General features: G+C 53.0%; 1 protein-coding gene across 3 annotated transcripts in view; it reads left to right on the top strand.

The window, feature by feature from the left end:
• Positions 1 to 1,670: 1,670 nt before the first annotated feature.
• GRIK3 (glutamate ionotropic receptor kainate type subunit 3) overlaps positions 1,671 to 19,691 on the top strand; it is a 232,522-nt gene continuing 214,501 nt past the window's right edge. For all 3 annotated transcript variants that reach the window (XM_067725529.1, XM_067725528.1, XM_067725530.1), the window contains exon 1: positions 1,671 to 1,885. In XM_067725529.1, the coding sequence (XP_067581630.1) occupies positions 1,771 to 1,885 (115 nt within the window). In that variant the 5' untranslated portion in view covers positions 1,671 to 1,770. The remainder of the gene's footprint in view (positions 1,886 to 19,691) is intronic.

The raw sequence follows: 19,691 nt of genomic DNA, 5'->3' as shown, positions 1-19,691 counted from the left end.
GAGGGAGTCCCTCCGCAAGCGGCAGGATTGGCCGTGCTGCAGTATTCACACCCCCACACAATGCCATAGTCTCCTATGCCTGGACAGGGAGGGAAAGAAAAGACCGGGACATGAACAGGCCACACAGAGGCCGACTCATGGTCTATTTGTAAGAAAATTAAAGATTTGCCTTTCAGATGTTTGGGACCATGCTTTTACCAGACAGCTGGCAAATGGGAGAGATTGGAATGATGGAATAGATCAAATTATTTAAATGAGAAAAATAAATTCACACACAGCCTAGCCGCTGCCAGGTGACAGATCCGTTTATTTATCTACTGTATGGGCACCACTCTGTCTCTGTCAAAAAGGTCATTAAACTCGTCTAACTGCGTATTTCGCTGCCTCCTGTTCCAGACTCGCTCCACAGCCCTTCCCTTCCCTCGACACCCAGCGCCACTTGAAAAAAATATTTATTATTGCTAATAAACAAGTTGTTTTTTTTTAACCCTTTCTATTTTGCTCCCCCACGGGTCCTGCTCCACCCCACGGAAAATTACAGTTTCTCTTTATTCTTTCTCAGGAGAAATGGGGGAGGGGGCCAGCCCCTCCTGCAGAGTTGAAGAAGAGGGACGGGAAGTACCAGCGTGCATCTCAGCCGCCCCTCTGCATCTAAGGATTTAGCCATCTTCCTGCCAGGCCCCTATAGTTCTGGTGCATGGTCCAGTCCTGCTTTCCACAGCAGAGGGTCTGGCCTGGGCTCTCCAACCCCTACCAGCTCCTGCAGCTCCCCTAGCCCAGCGTGGACAATCCGCTTTGAATTCCGTCTCCCCTGAGTCCCAGCCCCAACTCTAACTCTGCTTCCACGAGGGATGGGGTTAGGGAGGGAAACCGGTTCCTGGGTCAGTCTGCGGCCGCCGCCGTCCAGCCAGCGACGGCTGCGTGAGAGCTGGAAGACGAGACTCCGCAGACGGCAGGCTCCAGGTTCCTCCGCTCCCTGCGGGCGCGACTCTTCCAGCTTGTCCGGCCGCTAGGCTGCCGCCGTCTCCCAGCTCGCGGTGCCAGCTCTCGTGCTCCACGCCCGGCTCCCAGGCTCCGTGCCCTCGCAGTCGAAGGGACTGGGGGCGGCAGGGCGGATGCGGACGTCTGGGAAGCGAGGAGAGTCCTCGTTATCCGGCCGTCTCCCCAAACCGGGTCCCGGGTCCCCTTCCCCGCCCAGGTGTGAGCTCGCGGGTGTACGCCTCGGCGGGTGTGAGTGTGAAGTGTGTGTGCGCGGGGGAGTGTGCGGAGGGAGCGCGGGCGGCGGGCGGCGCGGGAGGCGGGAGGCAGGGCGCGGGGGAGGGGGCTGGGAGGGAGAGTGTGCGCGCGTGCAACTCCACTCCGGGGCTTTGTGCGAGCCCGGGCGATAGCATCCGCGGCGGCTGGAGGAGGAGCGGCCGGAGACGCGTGCAGCCCGCCCGCCAGCGCCCGGCAGCCGGGGCAGGTGGGAGCCCGCGCGCGAGCCGAGCCGACGCAAGCCGCAGCCGAGTCCGAAAGGAGCCCGAGCGGAGCCCAGGAGCCTCTCTCGCGGGGGGCCCGTGGGCGGCAGCCGGGCTGGGCGGGCGCCGGCGGGGCGGCCCCCCAGTAAGATGTGCGCGGCGCCGCGGGGCGCCCCCCACTCGCAGCGGCGCTCAGGAGCCGGGCTGCTGGGCCAGGCGGCGCCTCGGGGGCTGCTGCGCGCCCGCGCCTAGAGCTGCCGCCCCAGGGAGCCCGCCACGGCCGCGCCCCGGGCACGCTCGGCGGCGCCCAACGATGACCGCTCCCTGGCGGCGCCTCCGGAGTCTGGTTTGGGAATACTGGGCCGGGCTCCTCGTGTGCGCCTTCTGGATCCCGGACTCGCGCGGGATGCCCCACGTCATCCGGATCGGTAAGGGCTCCCCGGAGCCGGGGGTCTCCGTGCGACCGGGCGGGGGCGGGAACGGGGGGCCACTGTACGCGATCCCAAGAGATTTCCCACCCTCTCTCCGCGCTGCCGGGGCCGGGTGACCACCAGCTCGTCCCGGTGAGGACAAAGTTCCAAAGCCGGGGTCATGGGCCTTACTTATTGGACAGGAGGCAGCCGGGGTGCGGCGGGCGAGGGGCCCTTGGCGCGCTTCTGGGAGGCCAGAGCTGGCAGAGTGTAGCGAAGCGTTCCGGTCCCAGCCCGAGTCGCGGGCGCATTTCCCGGCCATTGCCAGCAGGACCGGCCGCAGACCGAGTTCTGGGACCCGGCTTCTCCGCGAAGCGGCACCCCTGGGGAAGGCGCCAACTTCTCTTCCTTCCTCGTTCCCCGAGGGCCCCTCGCTCCCACCTGGGGCAGGGCTCGAGCGGCCGCGGCGGGGACGCAGGATCTGGCTTCGCATGACAAGGGCGGCCGGTCTTCTCTCCCGGTGGCTGCCCTCGGCCTCGGTGGCCCCCGTTCAGCCCCGTGGCGCGGGGCAGGGGAGGGGCGGCCCCCGCCGGTCGCTCCAGCCACCCGTCGCGGCCGAGGCCTCTCCTCCGCCTGGGGCAGCGCAGGCAGGGGGAAGGGAACGACGGAGCCCGCCCAGCGCAGCCAGAAAAGGCGACAAGAGGGATGCGAGTGGATTTTAAAGTTAGCCGAAATCCCTCCGCAACTGGCGGCGGCCGGCGGGGCTGCGTGCGGCGTTCTGGGGCTCTGGCGTCCCCGCGTCTCTTCTCGCCAGAGTCTCTTACTCGGGGTTTTAACTTTGTTGAGGCATCCTGTAGGCAGCGCTCCGGGCTGTGCGGGATGCCTCCGAGTGTTCCAGGCCCGAGACCGCCAGGGCTGGGCCCGGCCTGGCCACGCGGGAGCCTCCGCCACGCAGGCCCTGCGCCCGCCACCAGGCCGGAGACCTGGGCCGCCTGGGTTCGCGAGGCGCCACCACCAGCATCTGGCACAAGGAGGCCAGAGCTCTGCTGAGCCAGGACCACCTTCCTCCCCTGTGGCTCTAATCTAGGCTCGGACTCTGGGCTGCCGGCACCGTGAGGGGGTGTAGGGAACCAGTGTCGAGCTTGGTTTCTCCACTTGAGGTTTTCCTAGGAGGCAGTCAGAAATCTGTCTCTCTCCTGGATTCCAGATCCTCTTGAACTGGACATCTGGACGAGGGTAGAGCACAGTCCTCAGCTCTGCCCACCCTGGGGTCTTTCCCTTTACGCCCAGGACCCTGGCAGGCAGACATTGGAGGCAGAGGAATCCAGGCACCCGACTCTGGGGACAGCCCTCGCGCGACCAGGCTTAACCCTTTGCAGCCCAGTCTGCTCCTGGCAAGACAAAAATATCTCTTCTATCTCTGCACCTTTGCCTGCCCCAGCGCCCAGTTGGGTCACCATTCCAGGAGCAGGCAGCCCCCTAGTAGTGGGCCAGTTCTTTCTTTATTCCCTGCTTCTTTCCCTCTGTTTTTTTTGTGGGCCTGCATGGTAGGGTGCCCTTGGGAGAAAAGAGGGGGACCCAAAAGGTGCTATGCGCGCAGCCCATGCATTGCAGGTCCCTCTTCCGTGGTCCTTCCTCCACAGGGGTGGGATGGGCACGTTCCTGCCCAGCGTCAGGGGTGGCAGTGTTTGGGGGCCCAGGAAGAGAAGGAGCAGGTGAGGGAAGCCCCGGAAGGCTGAGCTGAGGAGGGGCAGGATGATGTATCCTCACCCGCTCCCTCTTACTGTGAAACTGACTTGCACTGGAGGACTCCTCACTGCCCTGAGGGGAAGCCCGAAGGCTGCCCTCCCTTTCTTGGGTTCACCGTGTAATAATGCAATTAAGGATGGCAAAGCCCTCCTCTCTTCTAATCTTCTTCGTATTAAGCCCCAGGATTAATTAGCATGTTGGCCCAAGCCGTTTATATCCAAGAGCCCTGCCCCGTTTGATTCCCAGCCGGAGGACTGGGGTGTTGGGCCGAGGCCGAACGTGACTGCCGGAGCTGTGCCGGATTGGATGGAGGATGGGAAGGCTCTGAGGCCCCTGGGCTTCTCTGGAGCTTCCTGGGGAGCTGAACTTCTGTCCTTCTGAGCACAGGCTGGAGTCTCAGCTGGAGCCAGGGGCTACAGTGGACGTGGCACAGAGAGACACACACACGCAGAGAATCTCATGCTGAAACCCAAACACAGCATGTTGGCTGGGCCTGATGCCATCTCCCTTTTTCTCTCTCTCCCCACCCCTGGGATCTCAGGGCTCTGGCTAGGGCCGCAGGAATTGAGGCCTTGGAAATTGGGCTCCGGCGTGTGCTGGGTGCTTCTGGTTCCCAAGACTGGTGCCTGAGCTGGCTGCGCTGACAGCCAAATCTTTGCCCAGCAGGCAGGCGTCGCCTAGCACCAGCCTGGGAGAGGGGTTTTCTGCAGGTGTGCAAGGGGCTCTCTGGGCCGGGGAGCAGCGTACCCGCTCCCTCTCTTTGTGCCTTTTTTTGGGGACTGAAATTTCCTCTTAGACAAGGAGATGGATAGCTCAGCAGTGTGACAGAGTGTTCAAACAATCCGTCTTGAATAGATGAATTGCATTGCTCTGTCTTTTTGTAATTGTGTCTATCAGAGGGAGAGGTCAAGGCATTGATTGCTTGGATGGTTTGCAAGTAACAAAGGAGAGTAAGGAAGAGAGCGAGGGAGAGACTGTAATTGGATTGTAGTCTGCAGGAAAAAAGTGATCATTGATTATTTTATATGAATATGCGGAAGATGTATTCTGCGTGTGGTTATCAAGTGTTGCTTACTGAAGGTTTTCAAGGCATATTGTTCAACATTTTATTATTATTATTATCATCGTTCTTATTGTTCAGATGGATCCCCGTCTTAACTCACAGAAAGCAGCTTAATGCATGGGTCCTCTCAGTGCTTCAGTGGCCTCATGCAGGGACCTGGATTTCCTGGTTACGTGACCTAGAAGCTGAAGTGGAGGGGCCCTGGGCTGGGAGCCAGGAGGCCCGGGTTTTCTGCTCTGCCTTCCACCAGTTTCCTGAGCCATCTTGGTCAAATCACACTCTCCCACCCACCTGGAGCCTCAGTTTTCCCATCTGTAAACTATTGAGTTGGCCGTGATGGCTGGGGATATTCTGTGGTTTCAAAGTTCCCTTTAGTGCAGGCTGGTGGGGACTGTCAGTGCCATAGTAGGTTTCACGGCTAGATCATCCCTCGTGTTACATACATACTGTAGGATAGAGGGCCAGCCTGGAATTTGAAAAGGGAGACAGACAGTGGGGCGGTAGCTGGGGAGCTCGAGTGGACGATGGTGATCTCTAGCCAGCCGGGGATGGGGGGTGGGGCGGGAGGTTCCGAGCCAAATGGCTGCAGAGACATAAAGCAGATGTGTGTGGAGGGGTGGGAGGTGGGAGGGAAAGGCTGGCTCAGCACTGGCCCCTCCGAGCATCTACAGACAGAGCAAAAGAGTTTCTAGGCTCTGAGCCTGAGCTGGGGGCAGGGGTGGAGGAGGGGGGTGGCGCGGGGTAGCGGGTACTGCAGTCTGTCCCAGGGACATGAGGTCCCCTCGCCCAGAGTTCCCAAGTCAGCCCTGTCTGCATCTCCTGCGATCAGTTCATCCGAATGGTCCTGAACGTTCGTCTCCTGAGTTTGGGAGCTGCTATGCGTAAAACAATGAGAAATTTCTCACAGTGACTGGTGATGCGCTGAAACATCCCGCCGTGTTGAGCAGACAGGCGCTGAATGAAGATCAATAGGGTTTCCCCCCCTGGAAGCAAATAGCTTCAGACAAGACCTGGGAGTGGCCCGAGGGGCCTTAAAAAGCATTAACTTCCGGAATTTCTGCCTCCACTTTCTAGCCCAGCTGCTCCTGTCAGCCCGGGCTTCCCTCCTTCTCGAGCTGGAGTTTCATTTCTTCTTGATGCCTGCCTCGCACTGCGCTAAACAGTCTTTTGACGTCAGGATGATCTGGGGTTTTTAGAGGTGGTTGATGCGGGGTGAGCCAGCACAGTGTCCCGACCAGGCCCTTCCAAGGTCACTCGCATCCCCCTGCTGCCGGCATGACAGTTGACTTCAGAAGTCCAGCCCACTGTGCTCTTTCAAAAGCGCTCTGAGGGGCAGCTCTTCATCCCACCCTTCAAAACGCAAGGCTGCTTGGCTGCCTTTAGGATCCTTCGTGGGGCCTGTGAGCCTCCCTGCCAGTGCCATTGTAGGTTTCACAGCTAGATGAGTCCCCACCTTCCCACAGGCCCCGCGTCCCTGCCCCAGGAAACAGCCACCTCCGTGGGGAGGGGGAGGCACAGATGCCCTATGGGTACAAGAACAACCCCATCCTCGGGGGTGGGAGCGTGCAAGGTCATATGCAGAGGAGGCTCAGGGCTGCTCTTTTAGGGGAAGACCTGGTTGTGCTCCACCACTGGCACTGTTTCGGATCTGCTGAGGCCAGGCTTCGTCCAGGCTGTCGCACTCAGCTGCCCCAGCCTCTGCCTCCTTCTGCTTCCACCTGCGCCCTGCCTTGCTTGTCAGGACCCTCCAGAGGGAACCAAGAGAGCTGATGTTCCCCCTTGGCTGGGCAGCAGCAGAGAGGAGCCCTGGGCTCCCCAGGCCCTGCCTGGCAGCAGAGAGGACTGAAACTCCAGGAGCAGGGCCCTTCCTCTGGGGCCTGCCCCCAGCGGGCCCTGGCTTGTCCTCCCGGGGAGCTCTGGATGGACAGGTGGGCCAGGGGCGGGCCTGGTGCAGACAGGCCTTGGACTAGTTCGCTGGAATAGCTCTTCTCGCAGGTGCTGATTCCCCAGCAGCAGCGCCAGGGGGCAGTGTGCCTGTGCTGAGGTGGCCGTAAGTCTCCTGCCTGGGACCCCACCTGGGTCTGGAGCGAAATCAAAATAGGAAAACAACACACAACTGCAATGCAATGGCCCTGGTTTATTGAGCACTTACTAGCTGCCCGGGACTGTGCTTTTCCAACAGTGACTGGTGATGTGACTAGTAAGTGCTCGAGACATGTAGCTGTCGCGTTTTTTTTTCCTCGCCATCTGGTTTAGCCTTCACAAACACCCTGCAGATATTATCTTCATTTTGCAGATGAGGAAGCTAAGCTTGGTGAGGTCACTTGCCCAGGATCACGTGGCCAGTGAGTGGTGGATGCAGGATAAGAATTCCCGCCGGCCTGACCCCAGATCCTGTGCTTTTAACTGTCTGTGTAGTCGGAAGATGGGAAGCACTGATTTTCGTATGCGCTGAGTGCAACGCCCCCTCCCCCCATGGTTCTGGGTGCTGAGTGCGGCCTCAGAGGCCTGGGCTGTATGAGCTTTGCAACATTTAACCCTACCAGTGCCGGTTTTCACTGTCAGACTCTCCTTGCTGATGGACCAAGTGGTAGTTATGCTTCCTGTAGAGGAAAGATAGGAATGGTCTTTCCCACCCCTCCCGCATGTGCAACGCATAACTGTACACTGACTGCACCCCAACTTGTCCAGGCGTCTGGACTCTGCCTAACACTTTTTTTTTTTTTGTGGTATGCGGGCCTCTCACTGCTGTGGCCTCTCCCGTTGCGGAGCACAGGCTCCGGACGCGCAGGCTCAGCGGCCATGGCTCACGGGCCCAGCCGCTCCGTGGCATGTGAGATCTTCCCAGACTGGGGCACGAACCCGTGTCCCCTGCATCAGCAGGCGGACTCTCAACCACTGCACCACCAGGGAAGCCCTCTGCCTAACACTTTAATCTGAGCCCGAAATAAAGGTTGGACTCTCCCTTGGTTGTGTTCAGTCCACCCACAGGAATCCCTCTACTCTGGAAACTCCAGCCTACATGTCACCCTGGCAGCCACCAGGCTGTCCTCAAAGACATCATCAGAGCGTTGAGGAAATCCCAGGGCCCTATGTCTGTGTCTCCCTTCATCCTCTTCAGCTAGTGGCCTGGCCAGAGAAGGTGGCCAGCAAATTAGTTCTTGTCCTCCCTTCCTTCCCAATCCCATCTTCCCTCCAACATCCTTTCCAGGCTAATAGGTTTTATGGTCATTTTATTTTTAAGCAAGAGCCACATTCCAACCTTCTAAATAGAGCCTGCATTGCTGTGAACTGAGACTGGTGGACAATAGGAGGGTAAGGTCCTCTGACACTGGGCCCAGGAATATGTGTTGCTGTCCCGCAGACACTGTGGTTGGATGTGGGGACCTGGGTGCAAGAGCTGCCCAGTCCCCCCTTCCCCATACCACGTCTGCAAAAGCAGAGGAGAGCCCACGCCTACCCTTCTCCTACACCTTGTTCCTTCTTCCAGGGGACACAGGGAGACTGGGTTATGGTGGCTGCAGGGACTGACCTGTTCTCGAAGTGGGGAAACTGCACTGCTCAGAGTGCCCACAGAAGTGACTGATTCAGAACAGGCACGATTGGAGGGGTCATGTTATTTTCCAGGGCCTCAGTTTCCCCATCTGTAAAGTGGGGATGAGACTTCCTGCCTCATGGAGTCAAATAGATGGGATGTCATTTCAAAAAAGCTTAAATGCTCTTCAAATGCCAGCATTTCTTCTTGTTTTTGTTGGAGGAGAGCAGTCTGACTCCAGCACAGGGCGGGACTGGGGTGAGGTGAGGGAGGCGGCAGGGGAGCAGGATTTAAGGAGGCGGTCAAGTGGTGACCCTGCTCTTGCATGACTGAACGTGACAGTGAGCACCTCCTTAAATTTTGTACCCCAGGTGCCTCACTGGCCTGTACCTATTACCACCTGTGTTTGTTCTGAAGTCCCTGTTTTCTTCTGCTTCTCTTTGTGCTCCAGACACCGAATCCTAATTGAGCGTGATTGAGAGAGGGGAGAAGACTGGATTGAGGGCAAGGGCACTAGGTTTGAGGACAACAGGTCATTCTGATTTTGCTTTTGTTTCCCTTCAGCCACATTTTATAGCTGCTGGGCCCCTGAGCGCTCGGCCCCCACCTTACCTTGGTTTATTTCCTTCAGAATTACCGGCAGGGTCCACACTACCTCAGCGCCAGCCAGGCTCTCCCCTCCCCACAAAGCTCGGGTTCCCACGTTCCTCTCCTTGCTTCCTTTGACCTTTGTACCTTGTTCACTAATGCTCACTGGCCTTGGCTGTAGCTATACTTGTGGGTATGTGCAGGGCTTTCTCTAGTAAAGAAGTTTTTGGTGTCAAAAAATATATTTCATTGATTCTAAGATTGACTCTTCGCCCCACATTTTCACATCTCCGACATCAGTCTGTGTCTGACGTGTCAAGTCCGAGTTGACGTGCAGGATTTTTTCTTTCTTGGCACCTTAAAATGTGATGATGGTATGTCTCGGGTTTGATGGGATGTGGTGGATCTGAGTTTGAGTGGGAGTCTAACGTGCTAGCTGTGTGACCTTGGGCAAGTCACTTCACCTCTGAGCCTCCATTTCCTCATCCACAAGGAAGAAATATTAATATTGGGTTAAACCATATTCAGCCATGGTTTATAGGTCAAACCATATTTGACCTATAAAAATTTCATATGGTTGAACCTTATAGGGTCTTCACGGGGTTGGTGTGAGGATTAAAGGAGATAAAGTATATAAGGCTCTTGGCACAGTGCCTGGTAATAAATGTTAGGAGGAAAAGGATTCCCCAGCAGTGGAGGCTGTGCCTCCGCCATCAGACTCGGAGCTCCGAGGCTATCTGCTTCTTATATACCGTCTGCCTTGTGCCAACCTTGTGATCAGTACCCCATGCAGCTCAGTACATGGTATCTGCCCATTTCTGACATACCCATATGCCCAGCAGTGGAATGGATGTCTCCGGCAGCCTGTGACAGTTACCTGCCACAGTTACCTGCTCCCTGCTAGGGAGCAAGAGGGGTGCTCTTCTGAGGATGCTCCTATATGTCCAGAAGCTCCCAGACTCCTCCTAGCCTGTTATTTATCACACACCTGAAGCCCACGGGGTCTTGGTCCTTCCCTACATTTGCAGCGTTTTAACTGAAATGTGTTTTGCATGTATGCAGAGCTGGGAAGACCCTGGTTGTGGGATGCTCTTGAGGGATTGGTCCAGGGAGTCCTGATCAGTCCTCTTGGATGTGGAGTCCAAGCTTGCTTCCGGAGCAAGCCAGTGCAGAGAGGGTCTGCAGCTGGAGGCTGGGCCCCAGGGGATAGACACTGCTGGCTCTGCTGGGAGACACCAGGTAATGAGGCCACAAAAGCGGGGGAGGAGAGAGTCCCCATGGTGATGTTAACAGATCGGAGATAATGAGATGGAGTGATATCTGGGGGGGAGTGGCAGCTTCCACTTCAAATCCTTTGGTGCTGTGCTGAATGGTGGTTAAGGAAGGCAGAGGGAAAAAGAGGGGGGAGATGGAGCTAAGATTCCAGTTTGTGTGAAGAGGGTTCCAATCCATAGGAGACAATTAAGTCTTGTGCTGTTAAAGGGACTGATGCAGACAGGCTGCGATGGAAGGGGGTTTATAGAGTTCTCAGAACCACTGCAGGGATGAGCTCTTTAAATATAGGAACGAGAGAGACTTCTGCAAAGCCTTCCTGCATCTGCTTTGCAGAACTGAAATATGCTATTCCAAAAAGCCTGCCCAATTGGGCGGAAAAGCAGAAGCAGGGAGCCAAGGCCTTCCCAGGGCTCCAGGCATCACATTTCCTGTCTGTGGTGAAGAATCACAGAATCCACGCTGAAAAGAACCCCGGGGGTCAGTCTAGGCCTCCGCTTCTCCAACGTTAACATGCATCAGAATCACCTGGAGCGCTCAGTAAAATACAGACCCCAGAGCTTCTGATTCAGTGGGTCTGGGTGAGGCCTGAGAATTTGCATTTTAATAGGTTCCCAGATAATGCTGGTGCTGCTTATCTGAGGACTACACTTTAAGTACCACTGTTCTAAGTCACTGGAGGACCCCCCCCTGCCCCCCATAGGTGGATATCTCGTCTCTGCTTGAATACCACCTGTAACAGGAAACTCACCACTTTTCAACCGTGCTTTGTTCTTTATTGCAAACGTATGGGCCGACTCCAATCTTTGTTGCAAAATTTCCCCTAAAATTGGTTTTCCTGCAGTTCTGGGGAAGGCAGTAGGACTTGGACGTTGAGAGTATTGGTTCTGAAATCCATCTGTCTCGAGTTTGAGCTCTCATTCCTTCCTTCCGGGCTGTGTCACTTTGGGTAAGTCACCTAACTTCTCTAAGCCTAGATTTCCTCACCTGTAAAATGGGGATAGTAATAGATTTGACTTCATGGGATCATTGTGAGCATTAACGTGACTGGCCCCAAGGAAGTTCTGAATACATTTTAGCAATCTAACTTGTGGATAAGCTCACAGGTTCTGGAATCCAGCAGCCTGAGTTTGAGGGCTGCCTCCATCATTTCCCACCTGTGTGATCTTGGGCAAATTATTTAATCTCTAATAATAATAATAATAATAATAATAATACCTGCCTTACGGGGTTTTTATAAGGATTAAATGAGTAATGCATGTAATGTGTTTAGACTACAGCCATGGTAAGCACTCACTAAATGTTATCCATTGCTCTTAATATTATGCTTACGCCGCCCCCGGATTCTGGTTTGGATTTGCGCCCTGTCCCACAGCGCAACCCTACAGAAATATAAAGGCATTTCTCCGGACTAAAGGTAACGAATTCTTTCAGCATGGTGTCCAGAGCTGACCACAGTCCTGCTTATGTATTAAAAACAGTAAACTCATCCTCTCCTCACATCTCAGCGTTGGTGTCTACTTAACACCCCCGGATTATTTCAGGCTTTTCTGCAGCCGTTTCACTCTGTTGATTTATACAGGGCTGGTGGTCTCATGAGATCACAAGGTCTTTTATGCAGGCACCGCTGCCCATCTATCATTTCTCTCATCCTCTCTGTGGCAGTTGATCTTTCGAGGCTGAAGGCAAGACCTGTCATTTATCCCTGGAAAATCCTATCATTGAACCTTCAGGCAGTTTTTCTGGCTCTTTGTTTCTGGACCACCAAAGCCTGTTCCCATCTATCCATCCTTGGGAGGTGGGCATGGATTTCACCCTCTTCTTCCGCCTCGGCCTGCTCCAGGGGTCTGTGATAGAGAAGTAAGTGGTTATTGGCCTGCAGTGTGGTTGAGGTTGGGAACCGCAGATGTGGACAGTGGAGTTTTGTGGCTTCCTTTCTGTCGTCTGGCATGCTTCGTGCCATCTGAGCCTGGGACGAGCATGCCTTCCCTCACTTCAGCCATCCCTGCCATCAACACATTAGGCAGGAAATAACCAATGTCAGAGTCTGTTGGCTTATTCAGTGGTCTTAGATCCACTACCCTACACTTTAACCAGCTTTGAAATCCCACTGGGTTCCTTGTGCTTTCAGGCCCTTTATGACCTGCCGTGCTTGGCATCTCTAGACTCATGCACTGTCCCTCCTTGCCTCACACACACTCTCTGCTCCTCTGTACCAAACATCCAAGTCCCCAGCAAGCACTGTGCCTTCCCTCACACTTGGCCTCTTCTCTTGCTGTTCTTTCTGGCTGACTTCTAGTTATCCTTCAGGTCTCAGCAAACATGTATTCCTCCAGGAAGCCTTTCTTGACTCCCACATCCTTCTGTGAGTCACCACAGCACCCTGAACTTCCTTTGTCATAGCACTTACTGGATTGTAATTCTTGGTTACCTTAGAGAGAAGCTCTCTTAGAGACAAGCGTGGACCACAGCTGGCTTATTCACCACTTTCCCCATGCATCTAGCATCGTGTGTGGCACACAGTAGGTGATTAATAACTATCTGTTAAATCAGTGAATGCCTTGATACATACAGTCATTTGAATATAAGTCCACCTAACCTTCCTAACCTTCTCATTCAGCTCAACACTTTTTCCATATTGTCAACAAGGATTTCATGAAAGACATTGTTAGATTCTTCTGTGAAGTCAGTGTCCTAATGCTGTCCATGGTGGTGTTCTGCTCCATTGGTTCAGCACCTTCTATGCCAAGACCTCTCCCGTGAGGTCTGCTGGGCACAGCTGGAGTGTTTAGGGGAGTGGGCCTTTCTTTCTCAGGCCTAGAACTCGTCTTTATATCCATTGTCTGGTTCATATCATGATGAATCTTTTCTCGAGAGAGGCACAAGCTGTCGACTTCAAGAAGAGGCAAAAGAAAAGACCACGATCCTCTTGTCTTTTCTGACGTCTTCCCTCTCTCCTTCCCATTTGCCCCTCGGCATCTCTGCTGCTCCCTCTGGGAACTGAACCATGGAAGAGAACTTCTGCGGTTCCATCCTCAACAGACGGGTCACTCAATTAGCTTCCAGGCAGAACTGTAGCTGTGCCGCTTGTGCTACCACCAGCCACAGGTCAGGCTTCTCCTTTTCCTGTTTACGCCACATCATTGGATCCTGCCGGGATGTGTAGACAACAGGTTTACATGACAGGTTTGTGTCAAGTGAGGTGTTGACAGTTAACCTGGAGAGTCAGGCTGTACAGACAGTCAGCCTGGGCCATTTAACCCTGGGAGCATAAACGCCATCCACAGTGGGTTTAGCGAGTGTGAACGTGTGCGTGTGTGTGTGTGTGTGTGTGTGTGTACTTGTAAGGGACGACCAATGGAAGGGTTGCTTCTCAGGCACAAGCTTCCCAAAGTGGGGCTCCACAGCCATTCTTTATCCCAAGCCTGATGAGTGACTACAGTGACTTTACTTTGGATCAGTGGGGAAACTGAGGGCTTAAGTGATGGTCCCAACTCCCGGCTGACCGGGCTGACCTGTCTACAGAATTCGTGTAGCTGAGAGTGAGGGTGGGACAGGTTTGCAGGGAAGCACCGAGCTTCCCCTCCTGAGACTAGGACCTCCTCTTTCTTGCTTCTCTCCCCAAGGAAACAGGTGACACATTGTGAGCAGAAAGAGCCTGTTGCCTACATGACCATTTTTCCTGCCCAGTTTAAGAGAGGTGACAGCCGTCTATTTTACTTGTCTCGTAACATCGAATCCGTACATAAAATATGGGTGAACTCTCAGGTTTAGTTATGGCTGGTCCATGGGGACTGAGGGCTGGGGGAGAGTTGAGCAGAGAGATTGGATCCCTGGCTTCTTACAAGAGAAGCTGAGCCTCGTCTCTTCCTCTGGATCCAGAAAGTCTTCCTGTGCTGGAGGAGGCCAGGCAAACTCATCCTGTTTGACAGTCTCTGAGTCCGTGGAAGAACCAGAACACAAGTGGAGGCACTCCGAATGTCAGAACTACAGGAGTACAGCACCTGCCCCACTCTTTTCTCTCACAGGTTGGGAGACTGAGGAATGAAAAGGGGAAGTGACTTGTGCCACATCCCTTGGTGAGCCATGGAAAAATCAGATGAAAACATGGGTCCCTGACCCACCCCCAGTCTATTAAGAAAATCGCATCCACTCTCCTATTACACACACACAAATCTGCACACATTTGAAGCCTTAAATTTGCAGTCTTAAGAGACTAGATTTTTCAGTGTGGCAAAACAGACCTACAAAACCTCTATTTCACATTGAGGGAGAGATACAAATCACATTCCTATGTGTTTATGAAAGCTCGTAGATAATGATAACACCCTGTGTAGTCCTGGGAGCGGCAGGGAAATTAAGGTCCACCGCAACCTCTGCGTTCAGCACCACGGAGAGCAGCCAGGCCCTGGGGTAAGTGAGTGGGCGCCACCTGCGTGCTGATTCTTACAGTAGAGGCGATGTGGTTATTGTAAGGTCTTGCTAAACAGGCATTCTTTTTCCAAATGCTATTCCTCTAGGACTTTGCTGTTCGTAAACCAGACTGAGGTGTTGAACAGGTACACAGTAGGCTGGTAAGAACGATTATTTGTGGTCGTTCAAATCGAGTTGCTCACAGTAAAAGAAAATGGAGTGAATGGATAGAATTTTCTCCTTTTTTTTTCCTCCCACATAATTGTTCTCAAACCTTCGGTGCCTTGTATGGCTTGTCTGCTAGGGAGCAGTAGCAGACGACAAAATGAGTGAACATTCCACCGTCAAATATCACACCTGATACCAAGCATCAGCGTGTCAGCACCATCTTTCACATTGCATTTGGTAAGTAGGATAAGTTATGTATTTTTATCCCGCTAAATGTGATTTCTTAAAAGTATTTTGTGTGTTATTATTTCCTGAATCGTGGAGCCGTGCATACCTATAATAGAGCCATGTTTTCTGCTAGTAAATAAAATTACTCCTCGTTCAGGTGATGGGAATTAAATGTGTCACAGCTTTGTGGCATTCCCCAAAGAACCCCAGCAGAAACAGGTGCCCCACCACCTGGATGTGTCTGAGAAGCCTTGTGATCGGGCTGCGTGTTGACAAAGGTCTCTCCCAGCCAGGAAAGTCACGCCATGAGCGACCTCAGCATACCTCAGAGAAAGGGGGAGTTTTGTCCATCACTGGGGTATGGAGAGTGGCTGAAACACCTGGACTCGAAGCCAAGGGCATAGGAGGCTGAGAGCGTTAGAAAGATAGAGTCTGATGGATTGGCATTGGCCTCTGAACAAGGAGGGAGGCTTAGGTAAATGGGCTCCCAGGATTTAAGGAGGCAAGATGACACCTTGAAGTCATACTGCAGATAGAAAGATCTGGATTGGGCAGGAAAGAGTAAGGCTACTCCGGGGACCCTGGATCGAGACATCTTAGTGAGAGGGGATGGGGGTTTTTGCTGCTCCTGCTTAGATTCTTAGAATCAGAAAAATCTGCTTTGGAAATGTGGCTATTTTTATGCTGCTTGTAATTTAGTGTTTATTTCCTGTCTTTTTCACATGCTCTTTGGGCTGACTCATTGATTCACCAAACATTTCTGGATCGCCCGCTCTTGTGTACTGCAGAGTACACAGGGCAGGGGATAGCGGGGGTCTGGGGGGATGGCTCAGCATCTCTGGACCTGGTGGCATCTGAATGGCCTCATGGTAGGTCCAAATAGGTGACCTTAAGTGATAGCCATGGTTCCTTGAACAGCTAGGTTCATATAGTTCAGGCTAGAGCCCTGTACTTAGATCTTCCTTGTTCTTCCGTGTTCTGGGGAGGAGTACTGAGGCTCAGAGAAGACAAGAGACAAGGTAAAAATCACACAGTAGAGCCAGCTGGGAAGCCACATCTCTTCCCTCTCACCCTTCAGTCCTGCCCTTGTTCTTGCCCTTGCTCCTAAATCATTTCATCATTTATGTTGTTCTGAGAGTTTTTTCACCCCTGAGCTGTCAAACCCCATCCTCAAGCCCCACCCAAGGTTCATTTTGGCCAGTTCTCGGTCTCTTGGTAGAAGTGACTTAACTTTCCTAGATAGCGTGGGTACGTGTGTAAGTAGGAAGGAAAAGGTTAACAGGGCTTAGTATCCAATTTTTCATGTTTCCAAAGGATCCGATTCTGTCTCCTTGGTGAGAAAGTTCTTCTTTGTGGCCAATTCAGAGTCTTCCTGCTGCCGTGTAAAGCCATCTCATCCAGGATGTGACATTGGCCATTCATGGGGTTTGGGAGGAGACATCTACAGAGTGAGATAATTGGGAGCTAGTAGCTTCAGGGGCTTCTTTTCCCTGGGGCTGTAGCAAAGGAGCTCTCAGACAATTAAGCTGAAACGGCTGCACTTTCACTCACATGGGTTTGGACAGATTTATAATATTTTCCGTTTTAAAAAATTGGGATTTTTTTTCATGGAGACAGTGATTTATGGAATAATCAATTTCTTTATCTACCTAATCCATGGGCGTGATCTATCCGTGTAGGTATCAATTTCTCCCAGAGGCTGGGGGGAGTGGACAGCCTTTGAGCCCGAGTCATCCAGCAGAAGGCAGCTTTTTCCGGGAGCTAATGTGATCCCAGATCTGGATCTGAGGCCTGTAGTAAGGAAGGGGTGGAGCTCCTGCAGCCTCACTCTTTGAGCAAAGATGCTAATTCTTTCTCCTCATCAGTCTTAGCCCCACCCAAAGAGGAGTGAGGTGTAGTATGTGCTGTTCCCGTCATACAGGTGTGGAGACTGAGTGCCAGAGAGGATGCTCAAAGACCAGAGGTTGGAGACGAAGTCAGGAGGGGTTATCTCTCAATCTTTGAGGACTGCGGCATAGAAGAGGGGGCAGACTGATCCTATAGGTCCCAGGAGAGAATTGAGGCCAGTTGGGTTATGGTCCAAGAAGGCAGAATTTGGTTCAACACCAGCTGTCTTGTAGTCAGTGATCTTTGAAGATTAAGTGAGATACCTTGGGCATAGTGAAGTTTTCTTGCTGTGGGAGATGTTCAAGAACAGATTGGCCTGGGATGTTTCAGAGGGGCTCTGAATTCCTTTCAGAGGAATATATATGACAATATATATGAAATATATGAAATTCTAGGTATCCTCAACTGTGCAGTTAGAGATGCTATAACAATTCGAGCTTTCTGAGTTCCCTAAAAGACCAGGACTGTGCCTGCTCTGGGTTACATAAACTCCATTAAGGCTGAGCTCAGCATGGTGGTTGCAAAGAATATTCTTAAAGTCAGACCCTTCCCTGCATGTCTTCTACAGCAGTTCATCCCTTGGCAGTACCCTTGGGTCAGAAAGGAACCTGGTGGCTGCAGCCAGCCCCAGGGAGGGCCCATCAACAATTATGAGCAGTATAATGCCGAATACACTGGCATGCCCGATGTCAGTTAATTTGCACGTCTCTCTGACGTAGGGATGGTGACCATCTTTTGCAGATGTAGAAACTGATGTCTGAGAGAGATGGATGGCCCAGAGTCACACAGCTGGTCGAGGTAGAGTTTTGTCCTCTGATTCACACATGCAGTTGGTCGTTCTCACACGTGCAGTGAGCCTTTTCTGGGCACATGCTGTATTCCAGCCCTCTGTGAGCTGCCAGGACTGCAGGGTGAGCAAGACATATGTGATCCTGGCCTCATGGAGCTTGCAATGTAGTGAAAGACAGACATCAGAGAGTCATTACGAAGGTATCACCTCACACCAGTTAGAATGGGCATCATTAGAAAATCTACAGACAACAAATGCTGGTGAGGGTGTGGAGAAAAGGGAACCCTCTTGCACTGTTGGTGGGAATGTAAATTGATACAGCCACTGTGGAAAGCAGTAGGGAGGTTCCTTAAGAAACTAAGAATAGAATTATAATATGACACAGCAATCCCACTACTGGGCCTATACCCAGAGAAAACCATAATTCAAAAAGGCACATGCACCCCAATGTTCATTGAAGCACTATTTACAATAGCATGGAAGCAACCTAAATGCCCGTCGACAGACAAATGGATAAAGAAGATGTGGTACATATATACAATGGAATATTACTCAGCCGTGAAGAGGAACAAAATTGGGTCATTTGTAGAGACATGGATGGACCTAGAGACTCTCATACAGAGTGAAGTAATCCGAAAGAGAAAAACAAATATTGTATATTAACACACATATGTGGAATCTAGAAAAATGGTACAGATGAACCAATTTGCAAGGCAGTAGACACAGATGTAGAGAACAAGGACACCAAGGGGGGAAAGTGGGGAGGGGGTGGTGGTGGGATGAACTGGGAGATTGGGATTGACATATATACAGTAACGTGTATAAAATAGATAACTAATGAGAACCTGCTATATAAAAAATAAATAAATAAAATTTTTTAAAAGAAGAGTCATTACGGGCTCAAAGTGTGTTACAGAGGGAAGTGCAGGCTGCCAGGGGAACATCAGGAAGGGCTGCCCCAAGGAAGTGACGTTTGTGCTTTGACCTGAGGGAAGAGAAAGCGGTGGTTAGGTGATGGCGACGGGGAGGAGTGAGGGGTATGTTCTAGGCAGAGGGAACAGCACGTACAAATGCCCAAGGCACAGACAGTTGTGTTAAGTTGAAACTCTATGAGCTTTGGAGGTCAAACATGGTCAAGTATCAGCAATTTCATATGTTTGACACTAGTGTTTAAAAAACTCAAGCAAGTCTGATGTGAATGGAGCAGACAGAGGGCATGTTAAACAAATAAGGCCTGAGTAGTGGGGGTATGGAAGGCTGGATAACCCAAGGTAAGCAGGCTGAACTTTAGCCCCAGGGGACTGGGGAGCCATTGAGGACTTTATGAAGGGGAGCAACAAAACCAGATTATAGCTTTGAAAAGTCATCCTAGTGGCCATGTGATGTGACTGCAGGTGTAAGGTTGGAAGCTGGGGGCAGGTGGACAGGCATCAGGAAGCTGTTTAAATAGTCCAGGTAGGAAAGGACAGGACGATGTAGCATGGAGGGTTGGTTAAAGAACAAATGTCCTGTTTCCTGGTCCAGGGCTCTCCCCAGAGGCCGGGGCATCCCCTTTGCCCCAGGCCATGACGGGCATGAGCCACCCTTCCCGGGGCCACGCATCTGTTTTTTTTTTTTTTTTTTTTTTGTGGTACTCAGGCCTCTCACTGTCGTGGCCTCTCCCGTTGCGGAGCACAGGCTCCGGACGCGCAGGCTCAGCGGCCATGGCCCACGGGCCTAGCCGCTCCGCGGCACGTGGGATCTTCCCGGACCGGGGCACGAACCCGTGTCCCCTGCATCGGCAGGTGGACTGTCCACCACTGCGCCACCAGGGAAGCCCACGCATCTGTTTCTTGAGTCCTCCATCGATGGATGCCACATCCGCTGTCTGCGAGCTCAGCTGGGCCTCCAGCCCCATTTCATGGTTCCCTGGTTTGACCAGACAACCCTAGGCGTGTTGCGTCTCCTGGAGGCAGCGAGCACTCCTCAGGGGGTGGTGGTGGTGGTGGCTGCCCCCCTCGTAGCCTCTGCCCAGCCAGGCCTTCAGTGCGTCTTTGGTCTCTCTGACAGCCTGGCAGGGAGACTCGAGAAACAGGCTCCGTCTGGTCTTGGCTTTTCCCTTAGAAGCCTCCAAGGGGCCAGGAGCTTCCCT

Source organism: Pseudorca crassidens, chromosome 2 (assembly GCF_039906515.1).
Source record: "Pseudorca crassidens isolate mPseCra1 chromosome 2, mPseCra1.hap1, whole genome shotgun sequence".
Lineage (NCBI taxonomy): Eukaryota > Metazoa > Chordata > Mammalia > Artiodactyla > Delphinidae > Pseudorca > Pseudorca crassidens.
This window is presented reverse-complemented; position numbering and strand designations above follow the sequence as displayed.